We start from the raw sequence: 24,914 nt of genomic DNA on the forward strand, positions 1-24,914 counted from the left end.
CACAACATCATTTGGCACGACGGGGAATCGAACTGGCCACCTTCTGATTAGTAGCCCGATTCCCTCACCACTCAGCCATCTGACTCCCCAGCATGGTTCTCTACCGGCCCGCAACTCCCTTCTCCTCCCCTCCCCTGGTCACAGGGGCCTTCCCAAGGTGGAGCCAACATGGCCCCTCGCACGTCAAGCGTGGCCCCAGGGCCACAGAGGAAATGCCAAGTGCAACATGGCCTTCGGCCAACAGGGCTGAGCAGGGCTGGAAGCAGCTGGGGTTAGAGCAGTGCACTGGGTACAGGTGCAGGGGGAGGGAGGGAGGGAGGGAGGGAGGGAGGGAGGGAGGGAGGGAGGGAGGGAGGGAGGGAGGGAGGGAGGGAGGGAGGGAGGGAGGGAGGGAGGGAGGGAGGGAGGGAGGGAGGGAGGGAGGGAGGGAGGGAGGGAGGGAGGGAGGGAGGGAGGGAGGGAGGGAGGGAGGGAGGGAGGGAGGGAGGGAGGGAGGGAGGGAGGGAGGGAGGGAGGGAGGGAGGGAGGGAGGGAGGGAGGGAGGGAGGGAGGGAGGGAGGGAGGGAGGGAGGGAGGGAGGGAGGGAGGGCCCTGTGGGAGGCCTCTCTACAGCAACGTGGGAAAGTAGAAGCTTCCACACAAGCAAAGAGGCAAAGACATGACACACACACACACAGGCACACAGACATGTTACAGTAATACCACAGCTTATACAACCAACACACAGACACAACATAACTAAGAGCAGCATCAGGCCTAATGACAGCACATGCTAGTCAGCACATGTTGAAGACATTGGCCTGTTCTGCATTATAGAGACTGGGCTTGGGACCAGGACACCTAGAGGAAGGCTGTGGGGAGAGACAGACGCAGGGCCGGGTGTGCAAGGTTCAAAAGCTGTGTTTCCACCACAGGCACTATAGCCCAGAACTGGAACTATACCCTGGAACTAGGATCCAGGGTTTACTGCAGCACTTTTCAGTTAAGGCGGTCGCCTAAGCAACCCCCCACCCACCCCCCCCCCCCCACCCTACCACCTTAACTAACATTTTCTGCGGGAAACCCTGGGATCTATATAAGATCTCTGGCATGTTGCGGTGGAGTGCTCAAAATGGGCTGCAGGAACATTCTACACCCTTGGCAAGTAGACCCTAAAAGATGTGAACTTACGGTGGAAAAGAGTCGTCACAGAGTCACAAAATAAGTCACAAAATAAGTCAATCAAACGATCCTCAGAAGGGAGTCATGGGTTTAACTTCCATGCAGCTGTCTCTGAAGTGGGCCACAGCAGCTAGAGCTACCATTTCATCACATCACATTTGATCATCACACACACACACACACATGCCACCCAAGCACAGTCAAAAGAGGAAATGAGAAATGAGATTCCATTAAACTAATTAAACACTAATCAACCCCTCCTATGGCAAGAAATAACAAATTTCACACACATTAAGAAGAGCTTCAGTTGACCTAAGTGTTTTCTTATTATCATTAATCTCTTTTCATTTGTTGTTGTTGATGAGCTTATGTTGTTGACCAAAAAATAAATAATAATAATTTATTTTTTGATGGACTATTATTACACTGAATATTACACACTGCAGAGAGGAAACAATATCAAAAGTGTACAGTAGAACAGGGCATCATTTAAAGAGGGGTGGAAAATTGTGCATTGATGCAGGGGGCAGTCACTGGATCTGAGTGTTGTTAGAAGCAGACCCAAACTAAGACCAGTGGTAGATGGAAGGACCCGGGGGAGACTCGGACTAGGAGGGTTCACCAGTCACTGAAACAGTCTCTTTCAGCCTGTGGCCAAGCAGGGGCACCACACGCACGCCTCTATTCTGTCTGGTGCTCTTTTGCTGTGTATCGTCATATATCTCTATCTCAGCTACACTAGCGACCTGGTCCAACTGTGGACTTGGCTAATGAAGTTAGCTAAGTCAATTCTCCAAACAGAAATTAATTTTTTCATAGGTGCTTCTAAAAGCACTTTACTGCACATTACCAAGGAAACCAGGTAAAAGAGGAGCCAACACCTTGACACAACTCCCCCCAAACCCCCCCCCCCACACACACACACACCCACACACACACACACACACAAAAACAAAGAAGAAACCAACGGCTCCCCAGGACCCATTCTGGCTGCAATCCCTTATAAGGGGACAGAACCCAGCTGGGAGCAAAGGGCGACAGCTCTCTGGGAAACACAGGAGGAACTGGGAAAGGCTCTTGCCTCACCAGCTGTACTTCCTATCCATTACTAAACCGTGAGCTGTTTTCTCGCTCTCCCTCTCCAGTCCTCCCTTGTTTGTCTTCCTTACAAATGCTGAGAATACATGCAGCAGTGACAGAGGAGCCCATGTACCGTGGCAAAACGACCCCCCAGCTGGCTCAAATGGCCAGTTGTCAGGTGTGTGTGTGTTTGTGTGTGTGTGTGTGTGAGGAGGGCCGTGGCCTCTTCTGAGGTGAGACAGAAGTTGGGAGAGAACGCAGCATTGGTGAAACTCCGACCCCCCTGGAGATTGGAGGATTCCTCGTCAGAACAGCTATGCCTTCCTAACGTAAGTATGGAACGTTTAGACTCAACTCTGCAGCATGAGTCACCTCTACCATGAAGAAGAACCCTCTGACTCAGCAAAGCTATTTGTGGGGAGGGTTTTCTTGGCAAGTACAGCTTATCAGTCATTATTACTACTCACCATCAGGACATTGCTTTTCATAACTTTAATTACATTCCTTAAAATTGGGAGGAAAAAAAAACATGAATTTAACTGCTTATCATGGTTTCAATTGCAAACAGAAGATTATAATTCGTCCCCCTCCAAGCATTTTAATCAGAACATTCTCTCAATAACGCCTTTAAGTTCACTAGCAACTCCCCCTCCCACCCCCACCCCCGCATTCAGTCCAGACCAACGTTATTCTTAGCTTTACAGAACTATTAACTGATCTGGTACCAATGAACACACTCTCTTTAACACTACAAGGGTGCTTCCGACAGAAGATCAGGATGTGCCATTCCATTTACAGAAAACAAAATGGCTTCCACAGACATGACAAGTCTATAGACAAATCTATAGTCCAGTCCTATATGTGGTACAGCGTTGAAGTTTTGATGGGAGGATGTCATTTGCCAAACTGCCACACAAAAATCTAAACTCAGGAGTATAAATATCAGGGCGATATCTAATAAACTCTTTCAAACTGCTCAAGGGGGAAGGTTTGGTGAATGTTGATGTCAAGCAGAACAGTGGAATGTTGGCCATGCTATAAACCATGGTAGGACTCCAGCAAAACCGTTCTGATAGTAATGAGGAGGTTGGCTGGTGGGCACAAAGTGACCTCTGCACCCACTGAACCCCCTCGGAAAGCTCACAGTAGGGCTGTGCCCATCTGGTGCCAACTACAAGACTTGGCAGCTACCTGGGAGTCTGGCTGGGGATCAGGCCTGTTCAGGTCTTACCGTCCTCGTTAATGATATCACTTTATGAGCCAGTGGTTTACTGTTTTCATTAAAAAGGGTAGCCACTGCTTTGTTGAAAAACCACTTTCTTATAACTACAAATGGCATTTATAGTAGATAATGTCATTGTTTGGGGCTGAAGCTGAACTAACACACCCAGCTTGAGCTTCACTGGTAAGATACAATACAATGCTAACTGGGCTCCAATAAAGCCCAATGATCACTCTGGTTATGAAACAAGGCCTTAAACTATAAAGATAATTAGAAATTGGCCCCCTTCTCTCTTATCTTTGTACGGTCGACCAGTAGCTAGTCAGGTTTAACCTTCATTCTTAGCCTTTCCCGGAAAGGCCCAGTCCAGTCTGGAAATAGATGTGCGTCACGTTAGCCTTGCTAGTCTGAGATTGACTTACTGTAAAATCAGAACATTTACTGGTCTTCCTTCTGTATTGTAATGAGGGTGAATTCTCAGTGATTCACTGAAATATATTGGACACGTGTGCATGCCGGGATAGAGGAGTAGCTGGAGTGTTGGAAGAACGGTGTTCTGCTACCACAACGAGGGAGCTGTCCTCAGCAGCTGCTTAAACACGCACGCCCACGGTTTAGAAAACGCAAAAGGCACTGCTAATCAACTTAGGCATCGAACACACATGTTGAACGCACTTCATCAACGACCAACAGGAAAAAAAGGGAGGCAGTCCACTTGCAATTGCTTTTGGGTTTCCGGTGAATACTGATGAGGTGAGTGGTTAGGGGCTTTGGGTGGGCTGTAACCCAGTGACGGAAAGGAGGGCTGCGCATCAGTCAGGACGAAGAGAGGCAGCATGCTGGAGCACAGACCCATCTGTGGGCCGGTATTGCGGCTCTCAGGTTTCCTGACTGAGGGCTGCTTCCGTCTGTCCGCAACCGCTCTGTTTTCAAGTCCAGGACTTCAGACGGATGCGGAGGTGAACATCTAAACGCATGAACACACACGCGCATCCACACGTGCGCTCGCGTTGACGCAATCGCGCGTGCACGCACGGAGGCGCCTGGACACAGCAGAGTGTGGCGCGATTGAGGTCTGTTTGAGTGTAAACTGTCCGTCGAGTTTGTTTATGCTGGACTCCCGCTCTGCTCCTCCGCGTCCTCGACCCCCTCTGGAAAGCCTCGCTTTATGAGCTTACACCCATTTGGACGACTCTGGAAGGGCGCTGGCCTCAGGGCCCATGCTAATTTATGTGCTATCTGACTTAATGCATGCGATCCAGCAGTAGTGTAAATACTGTGAGTGACTCCCCCGTGCAGACGTTTGTCCGTGCGAGGATGGTATGAAGATGGCGGGGGCCAGTTAAAAGGCTCTTCTTATGAAGTCGCTCTAATGAATTGTGAGCTCTGGCAGTCCCCTCTGGGTTTTGGCAGAGGGTGTGGATGGAGATATCATATCCCTGGAATGCTGAGGGGACGAAGGAGCACGCATTTGGGTTGTCCTGCATGAGAGACTGTCGAGCAGGCCTCCGAGGCTGCATTAGGCCTGGAGTCCGTGTGTCCGTGTGTGAGTGTGTGTAAGCAGGACGTGAACAGCTCTGAGAGGAGGTCTAGTCAGAGCAGGCACATAAGAGATCTCATGCAGATTCACTTAGTGTTAAATTGCATTTGAGTATTCCCTACAAGTTAGATCAACCAGTGCACCTGTGTGTGTGTTCTCAGCCCGCCTGTGATGATGCAGTTCAGTGCTTCGCTCAAGGTTAGTGCCAAGTTAGTTTTCTCAAAGGATTAGGATCAGATACAAAACACACACTTTATCTAGGACACATGCTAAGGCAGACACTTTTAGAGATTCCCCCAGGGATGGTTCCACAGCCATTGGTCAAGCATGAAAAGCACTCCTGCTGCAGTTAACCTTCTGTCGCTCACACACCCTTCGACCACACACACACACACACACACACACACACACACACACACACACACACACACACACACACACACACACACACACACACACACACACACACACACACACACACACACACACACACACACACACACACACACACACACACACACACACACACACACACACACACACACACACACACACACAAGGGTGGAAAAAGATGTAGTGAAATACTACAATCAGCTCAATTGTTTCCTACTAGTTCTATTGATAGCTACCAGAATCACACTCAAGTGCAGCTCCCTTTATGTTCCCTGTAGCATTATATAAAATGATCAGATGGTAAATTAAACTAAGAATTAAAGAAAACGATGATTTGTTTGTTGAGTCACAAAGAATGGTTTGAAAATGAAAATGTGTTCCTCTGATTCAACACTGACATAGGATAACGGGGGAATGAACACTGCTTTGTATCATTAATAGTCAGAATATTAGCATTAAGAAAATATATCTTCATCACTCCATCATAATGCCACAATGTAAAACAACAGGCTGAGTATATCTGGTTTGTCTCGACATCTGTGATCGGTCTAAAACAAACACCAGCCATGTTATCCCCCAGTAGAAGGTCACCAACATTAAATAAACATTAACCACACTGAAGGATGGCAGTAAAATGGGCCTCGCCATTCACAGGATGGAACCAATCAGAAGATCCTTTTATATCTGCTTTCACTCCATAAGGCCATCTACCACAGGCCCATTATGAAAACACCAGTGCTGGGCTGCTGATGGTTGTCTGAGTTGCTGACGCACGTTTCCAGGCCCACCACACCATTTCAGGGTGTGGATCCTCACCGGAGGACGTGGCTCCTCACCGGACAGGCAACCCAATGCTCCCCTCCTTTTTCCAGCAGGGAAAGAGAGGGCCTACCCGCCTGGCTCCCTATCGGAGCATCACAGGAGGAAATGCCACGGGAGAGCACCTCCAATCTCCAGTGTGGGTCTTGTTATTCCAGCTGACATCATGTTACTGTCATACCCAAATGAACCTGGAAGACTGGGGAGGAGTTGGCTCCACAGCTATGGGCTCCGCCAGGGAAAGACCCATCCAAATTTCGCCTCTGACGGAATGCAGGATGCAGGCTCTACCCCGTGGGGATCGGGGGCAGGGGGGGGGGGAGGAGGGGGGAGGAACTGGGAGCGCCACGAGAAGCTCGGGGGAGTGTGGAATTAGTCATCGGAATCAGGTTCTCCAATGATAACACGGGAGTCTGGGTTGACACCCAGAGGCGACTGAGCAGAGTCTTTCTCTCTTTCTCTCTCTCTCTCTTGGTTCTTCAGATGTTGCTAACCATCTGGGGTGTGTGTTCCCAATCAACATCCCCCTAACAACAGGATGCTGCTTTGCGCACACGCTGACGTTATCAAAAAACACTTGATTTCATTGATCGTCACAGCTAATCTGACACATCCAAGGGTGAAGAATACTCTGACGGAGAGCTGAAAGAGTTGAAGCATGGATTAAAAGCAGGCTACTTGGATGTGAATAAATTAGACCCAGGCCCCTTCACCATAAATAAGATTCATTAACGCCATGACAAATTAACCAGTCCAATAATGAACATTATTCTCTGCGCGGTCCTTTCTGAATGAATCAATAGCATTCATGGTGGTGATTCCAGTGGGGATGAATCAGGGTACGCATGGCCTCTTAATGGTTGGGTTCTCCATCAACACGACTCCAGATCACTGGGATCCATCATCTTAGAGGAGGACGCGAGAGTGCAGGAGACGTGTCTCTGCTCTAACATCATTAATGTGAGCGTTAATGAATATGACCCGTCAGTCCTTGGCTCAGTCCATCAGACGAGAGAGAGACACCGCGATTCAGTGGCTCTGCCTCTCGTCTCTCTCCCCGGCCCGGTTTAGAGTCAAAGACGAGAGACCTTGTTGGAGAAAACACCAAGTGACCTTGGGATGATATAAGCTGCTGTTCTATGCTCCTGGCACGGCGTCCCCCCCCCCCCCCCCCCCCGCTCTCCTCTCCTCCTCCTGTCCCTCCTGAATCGCAAGGCGGTCAGCCTCTGCACCAAAATGATGTAACCAAACAGACGTGCTGCTCCACCCCTGTCGTCTTCAAACATGCAAAGCCCATCAAACGGTACAGATTACACTGACAGAGTGACCACTGGGAAACAGATCTCCTTTGCTCCCAAACAATTTATCTTCCTTCACACAATCACCTTGTGTTTGTTCTGTCACACATCAAAGTATGTGGAGATGTAAGCCAGATGCCGGCCAGATTTCTTTAACTCAATCTGCCAAGAATCATCACTTTGACACTGCTGCTGCAGACACACCAAACCTTTTGTTAGGTTGGATTTCAGTGGACCAGTCATGGATGAGTGTCGTAAAAAACCTAGAAAAAGAACAAACATGCTGAACCGGATTTATGTTTCTCAGCACTGTGAGCCAAAAGCTCACTATAAACATGCATTTTTATATCTGAGAGATATTCCTGTATATAAATAGAAGTGATAAGTTATAAAACATTAGCACTGAGACATTCTTTACAATAAAGCATGGAAAGCAACACCCAGCTAAACCAAGGCACCTGTATCAAAATTCATGACAACTTCACTGTTACAAAATGGGTGCTAAATCACCTTATAAAAGCAGCCCCATCAATTATTCTGAATGAGACAACACTGCCACCTACAGGTATAAACACATTTATACATACTGCCTTAAATAATGTTCATGGCTCCCAACAAGCCTAACTACAAGCAACAAATAAAAAAACTATCATAAACTGAGAAGTACAAATACCAAATAAAATATATTGATTTATTATTTACATAAAACTTTCACTTTTCATCAATTCCTTCAGTGTTCCTTGACAGGAGTCTGTTGAGGGATCTCTTTTCCTGGCCTTCTCTGCAAGCCTTGATGGACCGCATGTCTTTTGAAATCATGGGAATAACTGAGTTAAAGAATCCTGACCTTATTCTCTGACAGGAAAGCTACCAGGGGTGTGGAAGGAAGCTTGCTGGCTGGACTAAATAAGGTCAAATGGCCTCAGCCCAGCATTCCTTCTTACAGGGGAGAGGTGATCGTTAATCGAGGGTCTGTGGCGGTTTTATGGAGTTTTACAAACAGTGAGACGGCTCCGGTGAAGCGAGAAAACGTGAGTGGACAGAGACGGAGAGTGGCGAGACCTCATAAGGTGCAGCTTTCATCTGTTCAGCCTGGAGAGAGGCTGGGAGAATGTGGCCCTGACACACACTGCACATCTGGGTCAGGGGGATCAAAGACACAATGCTGCCTCATCAACGGAAAAAAACGGATGTGAATGTAGTGAATACAAACACTGTTCAAGAAGCACGCTTTCCTAACTGTTCATGAAGCACACTTGGCTGCACATTGACATGGAAAAGATTGCGTGCCGCAACTGCAATTCACCAACACTTTTCCCATATAAATAACATCATTGGTACGAGTTGCAGCTCATGTACAGGAATTGAAAATGTTCTCCAACTAATCAATCAGAACAGTGTGCTTAGGCGTGCACGACACTGAGAGATGGTCTGAGGCCTCACCTTTGGTTGAATATCCCTCTGAAGTTATAGTTGGCTCTGTAGTTGGGCATGGGCTTGGGGTCCAGGGGGCGGTAGATGGCTGGCTCCCCTCTCTTCATGGCCAGACCATTGAGCTCCACCGTGGGGGTGATGCTGCCTGGGAATCAGAGAGATGGAGTAAGAAAACAAGAGAAGATTGAGAGAAAGAGAGGGAGGGTTGGGGAAGAAAGATATTTATGTATGTAATATTATTATTAGTTACACATTTTGCTGTTTAACATGGCAAATATATATATATATATATATATATATATTATTGTAGAGCTGCGCGCCGCATATAGATTTTCTCAGCCCCTTCTTGCCCCGCTCGCGTTCACTCTCTCTCTCACTACAACGGACCTTGAAAAAAAAAATTCTGATTGCAACATCCGGAATACCAAGGGTAGGTAAGGCAATCAAGCCAGAATGCAATCGACCATCTCACTTCTCCGAGAAGGGTCCAACTGCAGACCTCCCTTTAGGCCCCTCTCATCCAGGTGTAGCTGCAAGCAGTCATACATGCAGATCATTCATCCAATCACAGCCTGGGGTCTGAGGAGAAAGGTCCAGTCTGAGGCTCATTTCTCCAAAGAGATATTTTTTGGCTCAAATCTTTTGGCCTCTAATTTTGTCAGCCTCAAATGTTTTAGGCTCAAATGTTTAGGCGCTCAAATGTTTAGGCGCTCAAAGTAATGCTAAAACATTTCGTCGGGCTCCGCCCCTATATACCGCCACAAATATAATCACATTCTGTGGGAAACACTGATGATGTTAAGTGGTTTTAGAGATATTGAACAAGGTAGAATGGGTGAGACAGTATAACCCATTTTGTAACAGAAGACCAAAGACTACACACCCATCAACTAATTAAGGGAAATCTTAGTTAGTCTAAACCCTTGTGTGCATACACAAAGTGCAGCTAGTCGTCTAGTAAGCTGTAAATTGCAAAAGTTGTCTAAAGTAGTACCACGTTATTTATCAAATCACTTTTGACAATAACTGCAAGTTGGTTTACAGAAATACAGAAACTGCAACAGCAGCTTGTAACAGAAGCTTTCCCTACAGTATTCTTCAGACCATGTCCGGTGTTGTCCGAGATCAAAACGAACATTAGCGTTTCTAGCTAAACAATTCCCTACAGTAGCAACAACATTTGTATCTTATCATGCTTCATAAACCAGGGATTCATTAAGCTTAAAGAACACCAACACAGGCAAGCTTGTCAAAATGCTATCTGCAGTAATAATACTGTGTCTATGATGTTCCAATCCAACGGCTCCTTGAGGGTGTCTGAAAGTTCTCCATATTCCCCAGACCTCCCTCTCTTGCTCTCCCTCTCTTTGATGTTGCATAACCATTCCAAGGGCTTCTCTCTAATCCCATTACTCTGGCTGGGCCACCCTCAGCACTGGTTACACAGAAAGAGGCGCAAGCCCCAGGGAGGTAATGCTACTTGATGTGTATCTAACAAATCACAATGAAACATTGATATGCTCTTTTCCATATTTGGCACATTCCATTCAAGACCTTCTAGCCTCTTGTCTTGTGATCTATGTGAGATGTGAGTTTGGACAGATGTGTAGTGGTTAAGACGCTGGATACCACATTTTGGGAAGGCTGAAGTGTTAAGATCCAGATTTATGAAGCCGATTCTGATCGGCAGGTCATCACTCATTTGACTGCCAATAGATTACCTGTTGCCCCAAGGCATGTCTTGGAGAGTGGAGACCACCTACTGATTGAACATCTGACAGCTAAACCTGTGACTGATTCCACAGTGTGAATGGTAAGCTCTCGTTGGAGATCTCGAGCCTGAGCCAATCAGAGATGACAAGAGCAGAAGGTAACCTTAAATGGCGTGAGAAAAAAAAATCACATTTCCAATTGCTCCTTATGCACAATATTATAATAATACATTAGATATAGCTATTTTATAGTCACCAATACTATTGAACAAAGAGACAACAATACAGCCACCTATCTCATCATCACCTGTCTGAAACTCAGTTCACAGGTGTGAATTACTGTCAGCAGGCCCCCAGAAAGGAAGTTTAGCCTGTCAGAGGCTTCCGGTGTGCTTTAATGGGCTACCTGGGTTGCTGTTGATGTCCACTTTCGGGGAGCGGGGCGCTGGCCTGGGAAGGATGCTCTCATCCAGAGCCCTAGAAGCTGTGGAGTGCTGGGCTTTCTTTATGCTGGTGCCCTCTGCCTCCCAGACCTGCTCCCCGAGAGACAGCTGCACAGTGAAGATCTACAACAGCGCCATCCAGAGGAGAGGGGGAGGAAGGGCAAAGAAAACACTAAGCAATCAGTTGAAAGCATGAGTTTACTAAGACAGTGGTTCTCAACCCTGGTCCTCAAGTACCCCCATAGCATCTAAAACATGCAGGACAGGGGGTACTTGAGGACCAGGGTTGAGAACCACTGTACTAAGACATGGAGGTAGCACCAAAGCAACTTTAGGTTGTTGGAGAGAAACATTTTCAATTTTAACTCAAATACTGTCTCTATTATATCCATGTGAAACTGCATAGACAGATTAGCAAACCATAAACAACTGATCGCAAATTAGCACAAACAATCCTCAGGTATGATATAGTGCTCATCTTTTGGATCATGTACTTCTTCAGTGCAAGTCACGGGGAGATAAACAGCAACCTACTTTGGCATGTGCAGGTCCCCTCTCGTTGAGCAGCTTGTACTGTGGTTGGATCCGGTTGAAACGGGCTAACTCATTCACCAGACACATGGGAGTTTTCTCTTTAGGGTTTGCCATGTTCTCCTGGGGTGGGCCTGCAGACAGGTCACAAAGTTACACATCATATTGACTGACAGGATCACTAACAATCAGTCTATAAGACGTCAATAACAGTCCATCCCCAATGCTGTGTCAGGTGGCTGAGCGGTTAGGGGATCAGGCTAGTAATCTGAAGGTTGCCAGTTCGATTCCCGGACGCGCAAAATTATGTTGTGTCCTTGGGAAAGGCACTTCACCCTACTTAACTCGGGGGGAATGTCCCTGTACTTACTGTAAGTCGCTCTGGATAAGAATGTTTGCTAAATGACTAAATGTAAATGTTAAATGTTGGTGTAATGAGTTGGCCGATACCTGGTGGGCTGGCAGACACAGGGGCGTCCCCATACCCAGCTGAAGGAGCAGGGCAGCCGGGCGTGGGAGCGGGGCCTGTGCCGTTCACAGAGGGCTGCAGACCCAGGGCTCCTGGGCTGGCCATGGCTACAGGGGACACGACGGGGGAGAGGCCAGGACCAGCCAGGGGCGCTGAGGTCTGCAATATCACTTGAGCCATGCTCTATACCTGGAATGCAACAAGGAGAGGATATACAATAGATTACCCAACAATGGGGGAAACATACAGGCTATCACACTGGGCATAAGATGACAAAAGAGAGGACTGTATCCATGAGAATGCCCAGTTTAAAACAAATAGCCTGAAGCCTAGCCCTGAGTGTTATGTTTCGGATAGTTTACAGTTTCTAGGAATTTGGACAAGGCACCGGCCCGGAACATCATTTGTCAATAAATGAATCTGTGCAATTCAGGACCACATTTCCAATTCCATTTTAATTTGTAGACTCAAAAACCTTTCCCTTAATCCATGACAACACCGAAGTAAGCAGGGGCTGATCATGTCAACAGCATCGGGATGAAATATGTTCATATCTCACATTCTCATCTTTTGGCAGTTAATGCACCTAGACAATGAACTTTTGCTAATGTCCCTACTGTTAAGCTCTATGGCATCCAACAGCCCAACAATAGCTGTTCCATGCAGAGCCAGTGACAGAAATGTCTGCTACAGAGGGGAGCCACCTCAACCCTTTGGATGGGTCCTGAATAGGACTTCCCCATCTGAAAAATTGGCTGCATTTGAGTAGAATTGGAGGGTGTAAGCAAATAAGATATGTTTTGTATAACTGGATGTGTCATAATATCCTTACAAATAAATAGAAAGTTAAAGGTACACCATAACATTATACACGTTCTGTACAAACCTTTAAACAATCCCTGAACATAGGCAATGCATTGATTCTGCCGTGGTTCTGCATTAAAAGGCCGAGACTTCGCATGACACAAGCCTTATCATATCTGGTTGATTGCTGGTTTGAGCAAATTATAACACTGAGTTTATAAGTAGCTGGCTAGTTTCGTAGGAGCTGGTATCGTCAAATGGACTCGACCATTCCTTATTTCTGTCCCGGATGTCTCCTTAACATACAAGTTGTATTGAAGCAAACACGTCCATAACCAATATAGAGCTTGATGCATTGGATACCGATTGCAAAGTTTGTATTTGCAGATATATCCCATTTCAGAAATCCTCTGTCCAGGTGCACAAGCACTTCCGTTCATTAATACAATACCGACTAAGGTCTTCTAGTTAGCTAGCTCGAGACTAAAAAGCCCTTTGATGCATAAACTGATCCTTCATCTGACTGAAAAACTCGAATGTCTTTTATTAATTAAAAAAGGTATTTAACACCAGCAGAACAGCATGCATAAATCATAATAGCATTCATGTTGTGAGACTGCGAAGCACTGGTCAACAAGCTAGCTAGCAAGCTAGTAGGGCAGCTAGAAGGTAGCTGGCTGGTGTCTGCCTGGCTGGACAGTCAGCAGACACAGCGCAACACCATCCAGGCTAGCTAGCTAGGTAGCTAGCTAGAGCTAGCTACAGTAGCTAGATGGCAGTTGCCTCAAGTGACACGGCCACCGACTGCACCAAAACAACACATGACAGGTCATAAGGATACAAACGGGGGCATACGTACACACTGCCAATAACAAATGGCAAACATTTATCGCCATTTTAACTGCATTAGCCCGTTAAAGCGGTTATATTGTGGCAAAACCCCCGTTTAAAACTCGGCATGAATGTGCAGGCAGGCATCATGGCTGATCGGACAAACACCCCCCCAGTTAGCATCCCATATTGCAAACGCGAGTCCGGAGCGCTAATATTCACCACTACAATAAACATGTACATGTGTCATCTCATTACACAATCGTCATGCTCTCGGACAAAAGATTCACTCATACGTCTTCGTTTTTCTGTACCTTTGTCCAGGGCCAGACCCCAGTTACACCTCCAACATTGGCAAACACTAAAGAGAACTGATGGAAGCAGGAACAAACCACACTGTAATTCGGGTGAAATTTACATTTCACTTCCAAAACGTCAAACAATAGAAAATGCAGGTGAGTCTGACTAAGACATTTTATTAATAAAGGGACAAAATACAAGCTCTATGTAAGAGCTGTTAATTGCTTAGTAGAATTATCAACAACACCCGCGCTTGCAAAGAATGGTTCAGTCTCACTTTGCTTCCTGAGAGCTACAGCTGTGCATGAAGATTGTTGTCAAGTTCGACGCTTTCTTATGAACTCTTGTAATATTACTCTAAAAGTACATCTCATATAATTTGATCGCAATATATGATAATGTATGTATTTATGTATGTAATGTTCCTGTAATAAGTATTTCAATGATCACATATGAATACCATGTCTGAATAAACTGAATGATGTAGTGGACCTAGCGTTTTTTCAGCGTCTAACTGGTGGTCTATAACCAAGTACTTCGGCTTCATTGGATGCAGTATCCATTAAACAGTCCTGGGCATCCACTTTAGTACCTTACTGTCACTGCAAATCCGTTTCACAGAAAGTGGTTCACATGTTTGCCCAGGATGCCATTCAATACTACTACTAATACTACTATACAAGTCGGACTGGGGTTATAAATTAGTTGACAAACCCTTGCTTACAATCAACCATGACACCAACAAATCTGCTTGCACTGTTTTTTCTCATCTTTTTTACAAGGCACCACCACTAGATGGCACTACAGTCTTCTCACTCGCAATTGCTCAAATGTAAGCTTTATATAGGCGTTGTCTCCTAAAGTCTGAAACCACTGTAAAACATAATAAACTCCATGCGTGTATGTATCTGTCATTTACAATAAATCAAATTAAATACAATTAATGGAATGACAACAACAACACATGCAACACAAGTTTGAATTAAAAGTGAATCTCTGCTTTAATTATTGATTATGAAAATGAACAGGCACCTCTTACATGGAGCTTGCACATCCCAAAAAACAAATTCTCAAAATATAAATAATAACACCCCATTAGTGTTTATCACTCACAACAACCTGCAAGCTAAGAATTCAAACCACATTGAGAAATTTTACAAAGCCTAAACCAAAGAAGAAAAGAAAAATAAACAGGTAAAAGCCATCCAAATCCTCTTTTAGATTGTATTCACTCCAAGGTTTTTAAAAATTCAACTTGCCTGCTGTCACTGGATGAAGGCTTGTTGTTCACACACTAATGCCATTGTGACTGAATTTACAAAATCGATTCAGTCCTGCAGTCAGTTCTCGGCATAAAACAACAGCAGAACCACTACAGTGTAATACACAAAAAGGTAGATAGACATCTTTATGTTTTTAATATAGTTCCTAGATACCAGTGTGCCGTGGTAATCTCTATACCGTCATTCACTCAGATTCAGTCAAGACTCAGACCCATGGACATTAAAGCAAAAAAAAAAAAAAAAAACACACACAAAAAATAACCCAGAATGGGAAATTCAAGTATTTTTTCTGAATGAATGGCGACAGGAAACCTATCTATAGGAATGGAGTGATTACTGTCAGATACAACACCTATCTGTCTGTCCTCCAGCAGGTGGCACTTGCTGCTGATCCATCCAATTAAACTGATTATAGACGTGGGATATTTACTATGGTTGTTGCCTGGTTTGGTGCTAATAAGAATACGATGGGTTTAAATTTGCATGCACCCCTACAGTTAAAACTACTAAACCTTCGACCGAGAGTAGTTGTGTTTTTGATTAATTGACTGTACAATTTCTAAAATGAAAAAATGCAGAGAAACTTTGAATGAAAAAAAAGCCCTCTTCTAGTCCTTCCCCTATAATGTAAAGAAACTGCACCCACTGCTAACATCGGTCATAACATTTCAAAATGTAAAGACTTATTTACAATAGTTTTAGACATGTTATAATTTCACAAAGTAACAGTCTCTTTTGGTGAAAATATAGGTAAATGCAAAATATCTGATAGGAATCTTTTTTTAAGAGGTGATCTCTTATTGAAAAAAGTACCTGAGCCAAAACTCTGACCAGGGGAGTCTCTCTTGCCTTGCAGATTTCTATACAGACACCTGTCACCCTTTACCACTGTGCTGGAGATCAAAATAGAGATTTTAAATTAAATAACACATAAATACACAAGCTATCCCATCAAACGTATACCCATTTTCAAATATTAGCGACTTGAAAAAGGTACAATATTTAAAATCAGACATTTTGAAGATTAAAGCAATCTAAAAAAAAAAAAAAGAAAAAAAAGTACGATACAAATAAAAATGGATCACACAACTAAGTTCTCTTACAGACATTCGTTACATGGAAGTGATGCTGTTACACATCTGGGGCTTGGACTGGACATGACTTGAGTTCAGGCCACTAAAGAGAGGTACATGAAGCTAATAAGCTAATTGATAGGTTTGCCATTGCTTGTATTTTTAACCTTATCAGTACCAACATTCTGTCAACCAACTGCAGTTTGGCCTGTCCTTGGAAGATGAGAGGTAAGAGAATATAATTTCTGAATCAAAGGTTAGCGACGTAAAAGCCATTTCAAAACCCTGTCACCTGAAAACTAAAATGGTGGGTAGATTACAGTACAACAGCCTGTTTGGAATAACATTAAGTTGTGCCTCTAGATTTCTTTTCACAGTGCATGTAATTTCAGACAATACATAGGGAAATTAACTGGTGAAAACTCAGATTCCTTCCAGACAGATGATTAGATTTGGATATCTCTTTGCAGGCCCAAGCATGCATCCATCATTGTTATTATTGCACAATACACAAGGACCTTAAAATGTACCCATAAAAACTAAAAAATTAAAATAGACAAGTTAATCTTGAAACAAGAAATATAATAATCTCACTACAAAACCATCTTGCTTGCTGCATAACTACCTGTTGTCAAAACAATCCATGTTGGGTGCATATAACGTTCCTTTATTTTCTTATATTGTATATTACAACCGGCTAAAACATGCATCCAACTGCCCACGGGGAAATGCAGTCAAGTCTCCAGCGCATGGTGTCCATTTTTCCAGTCTAAGGTCAGAGTTCAAAGACTGAATGATTAAAAAGTGCTTCATGTAGGTCAGTAGGACTTCTGTCTCCTAGGGCTGTTACAAAGTTTATACATTAGCAGGTATCATCTGTGGAAGGAGTCAGAGGGGAAAAAGAATTCAGAACACGGAACACTACCAGTGCCCTTCTTTACTTAATTCATCAAGGCAATGTGTACAGCTTTGTTTACATAATGAATGAACCTGATGTCTGTCCTCTAATTTAAAAAAAGACAGAGAATTTAAATAATACACACCATGATACCACCATTTTGTCTTCTTTGGATTTTTGTTGCACGTTCTTACGTAAAATGAGTTATCAGGGGGCCGTCTCTGTTGAAAGAGAGTGTGTTATTACTGCAGTTTCATTTACATCACATTTTGAATCATCCCTAAATGTTGCCTGTGATTCCTATTTGAACAGCAGGGGGATCTAGCGAGCTGACACATCCAAGAGAGAGACAGACAGAGATAGAGACACAGAGAGAGAGACACAGAGAGACACAGAGAGAGAGACACAGAGAGCGAGAGAGACAGAGAGAGAGAGAGAAATCAGTTGATAAGTCGGATTCATCTAATTTAAAATGGGTAGAAACAGAGAGGACTATCAGAGAACCTTCATGTTTTCAATTTTTCATTCTGTCCATTCTTCACAGTCAATACCAATGCTACATTTCTAAACCAGCAACATAACGGAGGTGCCGTAAGACTCCATTCCAGGGCCCATTACCTTCCACTTACCTTTTCTTTGCAGCTGGACAGCATGCTGATAATGCTAAGACAGACTGATTGCACTGACAGTGCCGGCGACCAGTCTTCTGTTAGAATGGATAGGCAGATGTGACCGTTGCTATATACATGAGGGTGGACAGGTATATTCTCCCCCGTGAACATTACCTGAAATTAAAAAACATAAACAAAAAACCACGGTCAATTCAATGTTTTGTATGAAATGTTATCGGTCAATCGATGACCTCCCATTTGAGTCCTGTCGACCTTGATCCTTGCATCCTCCTGCTGGCTTAAGAATTGACCCCAATTTGGTAGAAATAACCTTTTCTAGATTTTACATGGAGGTGGGGGTGGGGAGAGGGGGGGGCAGTCAGAGATCTGAATTGGGAGAGTAGTCGTCTGGAATGAGTTCAGATTTTCGCATTAATAGCAGAAAATAATGAGACTTGCTGTATAAGCCTAGGCTTAGCTCTCTACAGCGACATGAGGCTGTGGGATTAGGAAAGGGGGGGGGCATGTTGGGGGGGGGGGCGCAGATAAGAGTTGAAAAGGGGAGTATAGTGAGAGGATGAGGGATAGCAGATGTAAAAAATAAAAAAATAAAAAGGGGGGGGGGGTTCGAATATGACCAGGGTTAAGACGGCAGAGAAATGAATAAGACGAGTTATAAAAGAGTAAATAGAATTGAAAGAAAAACATGTAAAAGGAAGCGGCAGGGTAGGATGATGTTCAGGATAACTTTTAGAAGGGAAAGGCAGGAAACAAAAAGGGCAAAGCCAAGATATGGAAAGGACCTTTCATGAAAGACATGGGGTGGGGGGTATTAGAATGGGGTGAGTAAGAGAGGGTAAGAGAGGACAGAGAGGCAACACATAGTTAACAAGAGACAAGAGATTCTGGGAGAAAACGCCACACCTCATCAGAACGGATAAAAACAGCAGGGCAAATCTAGTTCTCGCTTTAACATGAAGAACAGGCCAGAGGTCACTGCTACATGGCTAATGTACTCCTAGCAGGATATGCTCTCACTTCTTGAAAGGAAAAAAAAGGCTCTAGTGCCCAAGAGAGGCCCTGAAGCAAAGTGGTACAATTGGGAGGTCATCTTCATCTAAACTCTACCATAAATAGGCACAGTCGATCCATTCTCAGTACCACAGACCCCACATCACGACAGCAGAGGTGGGGTTTAAGTAGCCTATCGAATCTCATTTTCTCAGCACCAACCAACCTCTATTTATAGGTTGCCAGGCTGCTGATATATCAAATAAGATTTGAGAGTTAAGCTAATCCCCTCAAACATGGCCCAGCCCAGAGGCTCTCCATTGGTTTCCGTCCGGCCGGAATGGCTTCTCTGAGCTGGTGTACCATGATCCCATTACCAGCCACAGGTCCCACTGCGCCCTGCCTATTGGGGTAGCAACCAGGCACAGATGGCACTGCAGCCTACCCAGAATCAGAAGTCAAAAGGTCCAAACCGTTTTTTTTTATGTTGTCAACAAAATACGGTGACAGATTGTACGCAGTATCAAGCACCTGTCACTATAAAATAACACTGAGCTTTGACAACAAAGGTGCAACAACCTACAGTGACAATGACGCAGCCATGGAAACAATAGCCTACAGGCAGTTCTTATGACCTCTAGCCAACACCTACACACATTCTTTCTTTACAGCACAAGACATAACAAGCCTGTCCATCTGTAAGAATAGGATAGTACCCGCCTCTCCCCCTCATATGACAGTTTGATAAAAGAACTGTTACCAAGCAACATGCACAAGGCTACATCCTGTCATTGCCTACTGGATCCATGCACACGATACTGCTCGACTTACCTGAGGTGAATCAAAAGGATATCGACTACTGAATTTGAAAAGCAGTTGAAATTTCTCTCCTTCGTAGAGTGTGCCCGAGGCTCCTTCCATATCAACAATCCACCTGAAACGGAACAGACCACAGTGTGGATGACATCATCACCCGTCATTCATGATGATGTTTAACTTCCATGATAGATCTAACAAAGTATGTGCTTGTGTGTATGCACGCTTGGATGTGGGGGCACATGCAAGTGTGTGTACGCCCTGGTTTGTGAAAGAAACTGAGGCATCTGACTACTCCTCTCAAGCCCCAGTCTGGGCCATCATTGTGAACAGCCCTGTGAAGATGGGTCAGATATGCCTAGCACAAATAGTCCCTCTGTAATCGAGGTATAACACCACAGGATAAGCCACCAATTGACGAGGCATTCTGATAGTGACCCAGTGAGGTCCTGTGATAAAGCTGTTAATGTTACCCTGACACGTTACATAAAAGTCACCTAGTCAGGGAATAGATGTGCTCCATGACCTCTGGTTTAGCTCAGGGTTTTCAAAACTGCTCACCCAATCCCAGGAAATGCCTCACATTTTCCCCAAAATGTGGTTATGCCATACATTAGGCTATATCTTGTTTCAAAAGGATTCTATTACATAATGGTTAGTTTTGGTTATTTCTTGATATGAGGTAGGCCTATTTACTTCTATAAGAGCTCAAGTTAGTAATATTGAGGTAGGATTTCAAATGACAAAACTAAATAGAACCACATTTTAACAATGATGTTGACGGTTATGCATATCAAAGTGCTCTGGTGACGCTGTCTGGGCCTGACCTAGCTTCCATCATAAACTTAGCGTGAAGACAGACACCCTGGTGTAAAGCACAAGAACAAACCTCCCAAACACATAGAACTCTGCTAACTAAAACAAAGGACCACTGGACTACCTCCATGTTTAGCAGCACTGTCTGAGGTGAGCTTTAGCCTCGACTTGGGTTTCTTCTAAAACAATTTATGGCTTACGCGTCAGAATGTACTTTTGAAGGAAGCTGACTACCTGAGCACAATAACAAGAGGAAGAACACAATGAATGCTATGTATGCCAACACAAATAGTTAAAATACAGTGTTATTAACCATGACAGGTGTCAGGCACGCCAAATATTTCTACACTATAGTTGCAGTGACAGACACGCCCACACCAATCCTGAAATCAGAATGCACCAAAAATATAAGCCAGCTAAACAAGTCATTCCAAAGACACATGTGGTGTTTTCATTGGCACAGTGGGTACTTTTAGAAACCAGAACAGAGTTTCTTACGTAGTGGCTGTCAAACTGGGTTTAGCTATCAACCAGGGCCGGAGTTACATTACATTTTACACTTAGTCATTTAGCAGACGCTCTTATCCAGAGCGACTTACAGTAAGTACAGGGACATTCCCCCCGAGGGAAGTAGGGTGAAGTGCCTTGCCCAAGGACACAACGTCATTTTGCACGGCGGGGAATCGATCCGGCAACGTTCTGATTACTAGCACGACTCCATCACCACTCAGCCATCTGACTCCTCACGGAGTTGGGCAACTTTTCAACCCGGGAGTTTCAGGCCCAAAACCAGCCTAATTTTTTTTTGTATCATATATTGGGTGATACAAAAAGGCTTACATTTTAATTACATTTAATATTTAACTTTTAGGCCCAAGACTGGCCCACTTTTTTGTATAACAAAAGGCTAATATTTAAATGTAGTTTAATATCTTGCTTGCGAATAAGTTGACAACGCTACAATGATATAAGCCAAATAATTGTGTGCCGGTCTGCAAGAACCTGATGTCACGACCGCAGCCAAAAAATATCAAAAATCTGTTTTCTGTCAAAATTGAGATTTGTTTATGTTTTGTATAGTTAACACCCTAAGCTTAATGGTAATGTGCAAAAAGTAAATGATTTCTTGTGAAAAACAGTTTATTTCAACTTTTTTACTTAGCTAACAAGAGTTTCAAGCCATGTCAAATCACATGTTCAGTTTGCCTGCTCTTTTGAGTGCTGCAGCAGCCCTAAACAACTGATCAATGAAGTCAGGCTGTTAGACTTAATACCTTTCTGAGAAGTTATTAATGTAAACAGATTGACAATCTGTTTGAAACAGTCAAGTTGAGTGTTGGTGTTTCCCTCATGCATCTCAATAGAATTAGAATGAAACGGAGTGGAATCTTCGAATGCAGTTTTCTCCCTAATCACTTTTTGACACAGGTCAACTTTAAAATCATGTAACTTCAGTTGTGATAAAGATATCTGAGTGATTTCAACACATTCGTGTTCAAGATGGTTTGTAGATTCCAAAGATGTATACCACCCACAAAGTCACATTTTCACCATGTGAAGGGTTTCCCCAGGCCGCCACACAATTACGTTGCTAATGCTAATCATTAGGCCTACATCTCTCAATACCAGTTGCCACTTGTGTTTGCCCTCTTGAAAATGAATCGGTAAGCTTGGCACATTTGGCAGCATCCTCCTCCAATGCCTTTCTTTTTTTCAACCTGGCTTTTTCAGCCCCTCCTGGCTTCTTCCTCCCATCCATCCTCCCTGACGCGTATCTTTACGGTAGGGCCGCCCAGTCCAGCTAACGGTAGCCTATCTGAGATTTTTTGGAGGAAAAGACGGGCTATGGACTCAACCAACTCTATTTGGGAGGGGAGAACTCCCTCGCATGGTACAACCCATGCAGAGGCTGCAGTGTCAGAATGTGCAACGCGTGCAGCATACTTTAAGAGAAGATAGACTAACGTGACAAATGTCAACAACAAAAAATCCTTGACCGGCCCAAAAGTGAAGCAGCCCACCGGGAATTCTCTATTTACCATCTAAAGCTTCAAACATTTCCTGTTGGCCTACGGGCATTCCTTCGTTTAAACTATTGAAAAGTAACCATTCAAAAACAACCCAAATGCTAAATGGTACGACTATCCAAAGCAATACAAAATAGGCCCAATTACTACAGCATTGGAGTTATGACTGCATGATAATGACCACTACAATTAGTCAAAACTTATATTGTAAAAGCTGATCTTTCTTTTCCCTTACTGCTTGTCAGATTGACTCACATAGCAACAGTATCTATGGGGGAGGGACACAAGAAAGGTCAGCAGTCTCTGTCTTTGCTACACTACCCTCACACTTGCACGCCAACAACTAAATATTTTATGAGGATGAATAGTGACACTGTACATTAGAGACGCTCAACCTGGAGACTGAAGATTCCAATTCGGTGTTATAACCCCTACAGTATTCGTCCCCCTATCTACACGATTGGATAGCAAAAACAGCAATCATGTTTACAGGCAGTCTTGTCTAAGTGTTTCTAAACCATAAACAATAAATACCACACTGCTAACTGTAGTTCTCACAATTGTGGGAATATGTGGTTTTAAACAGTTACACATTCTTCCTTGAAAATGTTGCTAGTCCTACGGTCTTTCAATCGGATGTTTCATCTGCATGTCAGTTAATGTTTTATTGGAATATTGACACAAGACGAGCGCAGGCTCAAAATGAAACAAGAAGCAATCGGTGACTCAAGTACTTACTGTGTAATTGTGTTTTGTACACTTTTTTCGTTTAGCGTCATTCCAGGGGGTGGATCATTCTGCAGAGCTAATAGTTCCTTTTGAAGTCTTTTCTGTAAGAGAAATCACCCGTTAGTCACCATTGCTATCGTCAATAGCGAACTTTCACTCACTAGTTAGTTTCCCCAATGGCCTCATACCTACAGCTACAAGTATATTATTTAGCTACTGCCACACCGCTAGAGCTAGGCTACATGAAAACTATTATTGAATCCCAATCCCACTCGGAGACAGCAAGAGTAGAGCTCAAGGAATTCATTTACTATGACCTAACTAAGTTTAACACACTGGTAGGTAGTTAGTCTAGTATCTAATTATAAAATCAGCAATACATCAATGAAAACTGGTGTGATGTTTTGCTAGTATGAGTAGCGCCTAGTAGCTTGGTGGTTCTGTAGCCTGCAATTATCCTCAACGACACGACACCAGGCAAGCTAGCGACCGATGCCTACATACAAGCCAGCTAGAAGCAACATACGTTTTAACAACTACCATAACTTTAATAACAGGTGGAATATATGTGTCAACTATTACAAAATCTCAACATATCACAGGAAATATCGATAAGCCTGACAGTCGGTGTGTTCTCTTCAGGTAACTATAGGTCGCGACGCGAGTAGCAATCCAGCTACTAGCTAGCTTGTTTAGCCTTCTGCTTTTTCTGGTGGTGTTGATGTGCCATGGTTAAAATAGCAGTTTATTCCTCACTTTTGCATTTATTTACACAACGAAATAATCCTACGTGAAATATGAATTCGCTATAAACCCTTGACGGATGTGGGCACCCGAAATACAGGTGTGATAAACGAATAAAAAAACGATCGCTGTCAGAAACATTCTTACCTGCATCGACGCCATGATGGAAACCCCCCGCATCAGAGCAGAGCAACGCAGAACTACACGTATGGGTCACATGGGATGTGTAGACAGAACAAAACAAAACACATTAGAAGGTACGTTGATTGCGGCAAGTCCAGTAAAAAAAGCGACTGTCCGACCCAGTACTCTACATGCCCCAGATATGCCTACACTGTTTAAGATGAACACAAGCAATTAGTAGGTAGACTTTAGTCATTACCAAGCTGCTTAAATGGTAAAGATTTTTTTTCTTTATAAAACTAGGTTTTGCTTCCGACCAACTGTCAACATGTTGTATTTATACCATCATAATTTGATTCCTGGAAGAAGAAAAAAAACGTTTGTTTGCTCGAGAAAAACGAAGTCATAATTCATATGTCTAAAAGTACACACTGTAATATATTTTCAAAAAATATACTGGACCTGTTCTCCTCCAGGGCCTTGCATTGGAAAACTGATACTCGTGACAAAAAAAATTACCTTTTAAGGTCAGACATGGCCCGTGCCAGGAACGTCTGGCTGCATGCCTGTGCATTGATGCAAGACTCACAACTTCTAGAGTACAGAATTGTGAGAAGAGCAATAATATAACAATCATATTAGACAGTCTACCAACCTCTGAAACCATTTTAATCTAACAATGGCTACAGCAACATGTGCATGGATGGGTGGTCGGCAAAAATCCTAGCTTGCAATGGGCTAAATAC

At 44.0% G+C, this 24,914-nt stretch overlaps 2 protein-coding genes across 4 annotated transcripts in view; both read right to left on the reverse strand.

Moving 5' to 3' along the window:
• stau2 (staufen double-stranded RNA binding protein 2) overlaps positions 1-14,193 on the reverse strand; it is a 68,164-nt gene extending 53,971 nt beyond the window's left edge. For 2 of the 3 annotated variants that reach the window (XM_084703274.1, XM_084703273.1), the window contains exons 1-5: positions 14,052-14,192; positions 12,084-12,291; positions 11,637-11,767; positions 11,066-11,225; positions 8,957-9,092 (exon numbers count right to left, since the gene is read on the reverse strand). In XM_084703274.1, the coding sequence (XP_084559400.1) occupies positions 8,957-9,092; positions 11,066-11,225; positions 11,637-11,767; positions 12,084-12,282 (626 nt within the window). In that variant the 5' untranslated portion in view covers positions 12,283-12,291; positions 14,052-14,192. Of the gene's footprint in view, positions 1-8,956; positions 9,093-11,065; positions 11,226-11,636; positions 11,768-12,083; positions 12,292-14,051 lie in introns of all 3 variants that reach the window. The other variant, XR_014766329.1, reaches the window with a different exon arrangement.
• An 820-nt stretch (positions 14,194-15,013) lies between these two features.
• ube2wb (ubiquitin conjugating enzyme E2 Wb) lies at positions 15,014-24,323 on the reverse strand. The gene is made up of 6 exons (XM_084703454.1): positions 24,193-24,323; positions 23,311-23,402; positions 19,745-19,847; positions 17,921-18,076; positions 17,437-17,512; positions 15,014-17,269 (listed from the first exon to the last, which is right to left on the reverse strand). Exons 1-6 carry the CDS (start codon positions 24,223-24,225, stop codon positions 17,256-17,258), a joined length of 474 nt encoding a protein of 157 aa, XP_084559580.1. The 5' UTR covers positions 24,226-24,323; the 3' UTR covers positions 15,014-17,255.
• Between the last annotated feature and the right edge of the window lie 591 nt (positions 24,324-24,914).

The sequence above is a fragment of the Hypomesus nipponensis genome, chromosome 8 (assembly GCF_054491055.1).
Source record: "Hypomesus nipponensis isolate SF chromosome 8, ASM5449105v1, whole genome shotgun sequence".
NCBI lineage: Eukaryota > Metazoa > Chordata > Actinopteri > Osmeriformes > Osmeridae > Hypomesus > Hypomesus nipponensis.

Excerpts from the sequence above, each read along its gene's own strand:
- ube2wb (XM_084703454.1), bottom strand. The coding sequence starts at position 24,225 with ATGCGGGGGGTTTCCATCATGGCGTCGATGCAG. Across the intron at positions 19,848-23,310 it reads GTACAAAACACAATTACACA|GTGGATTGTTGATATGGAAG; the intron begins GTAAGTACTTGA and ends GTTCCGTTTCAG. Across the intron at positions 18,077-19,744 it reads ATCCTTTTGATTCACCTCAG|GTAATGTTCACGGGGGAGAA; the intron begins GTAAGTCGAGCA and ends TTTTAATTTCAG.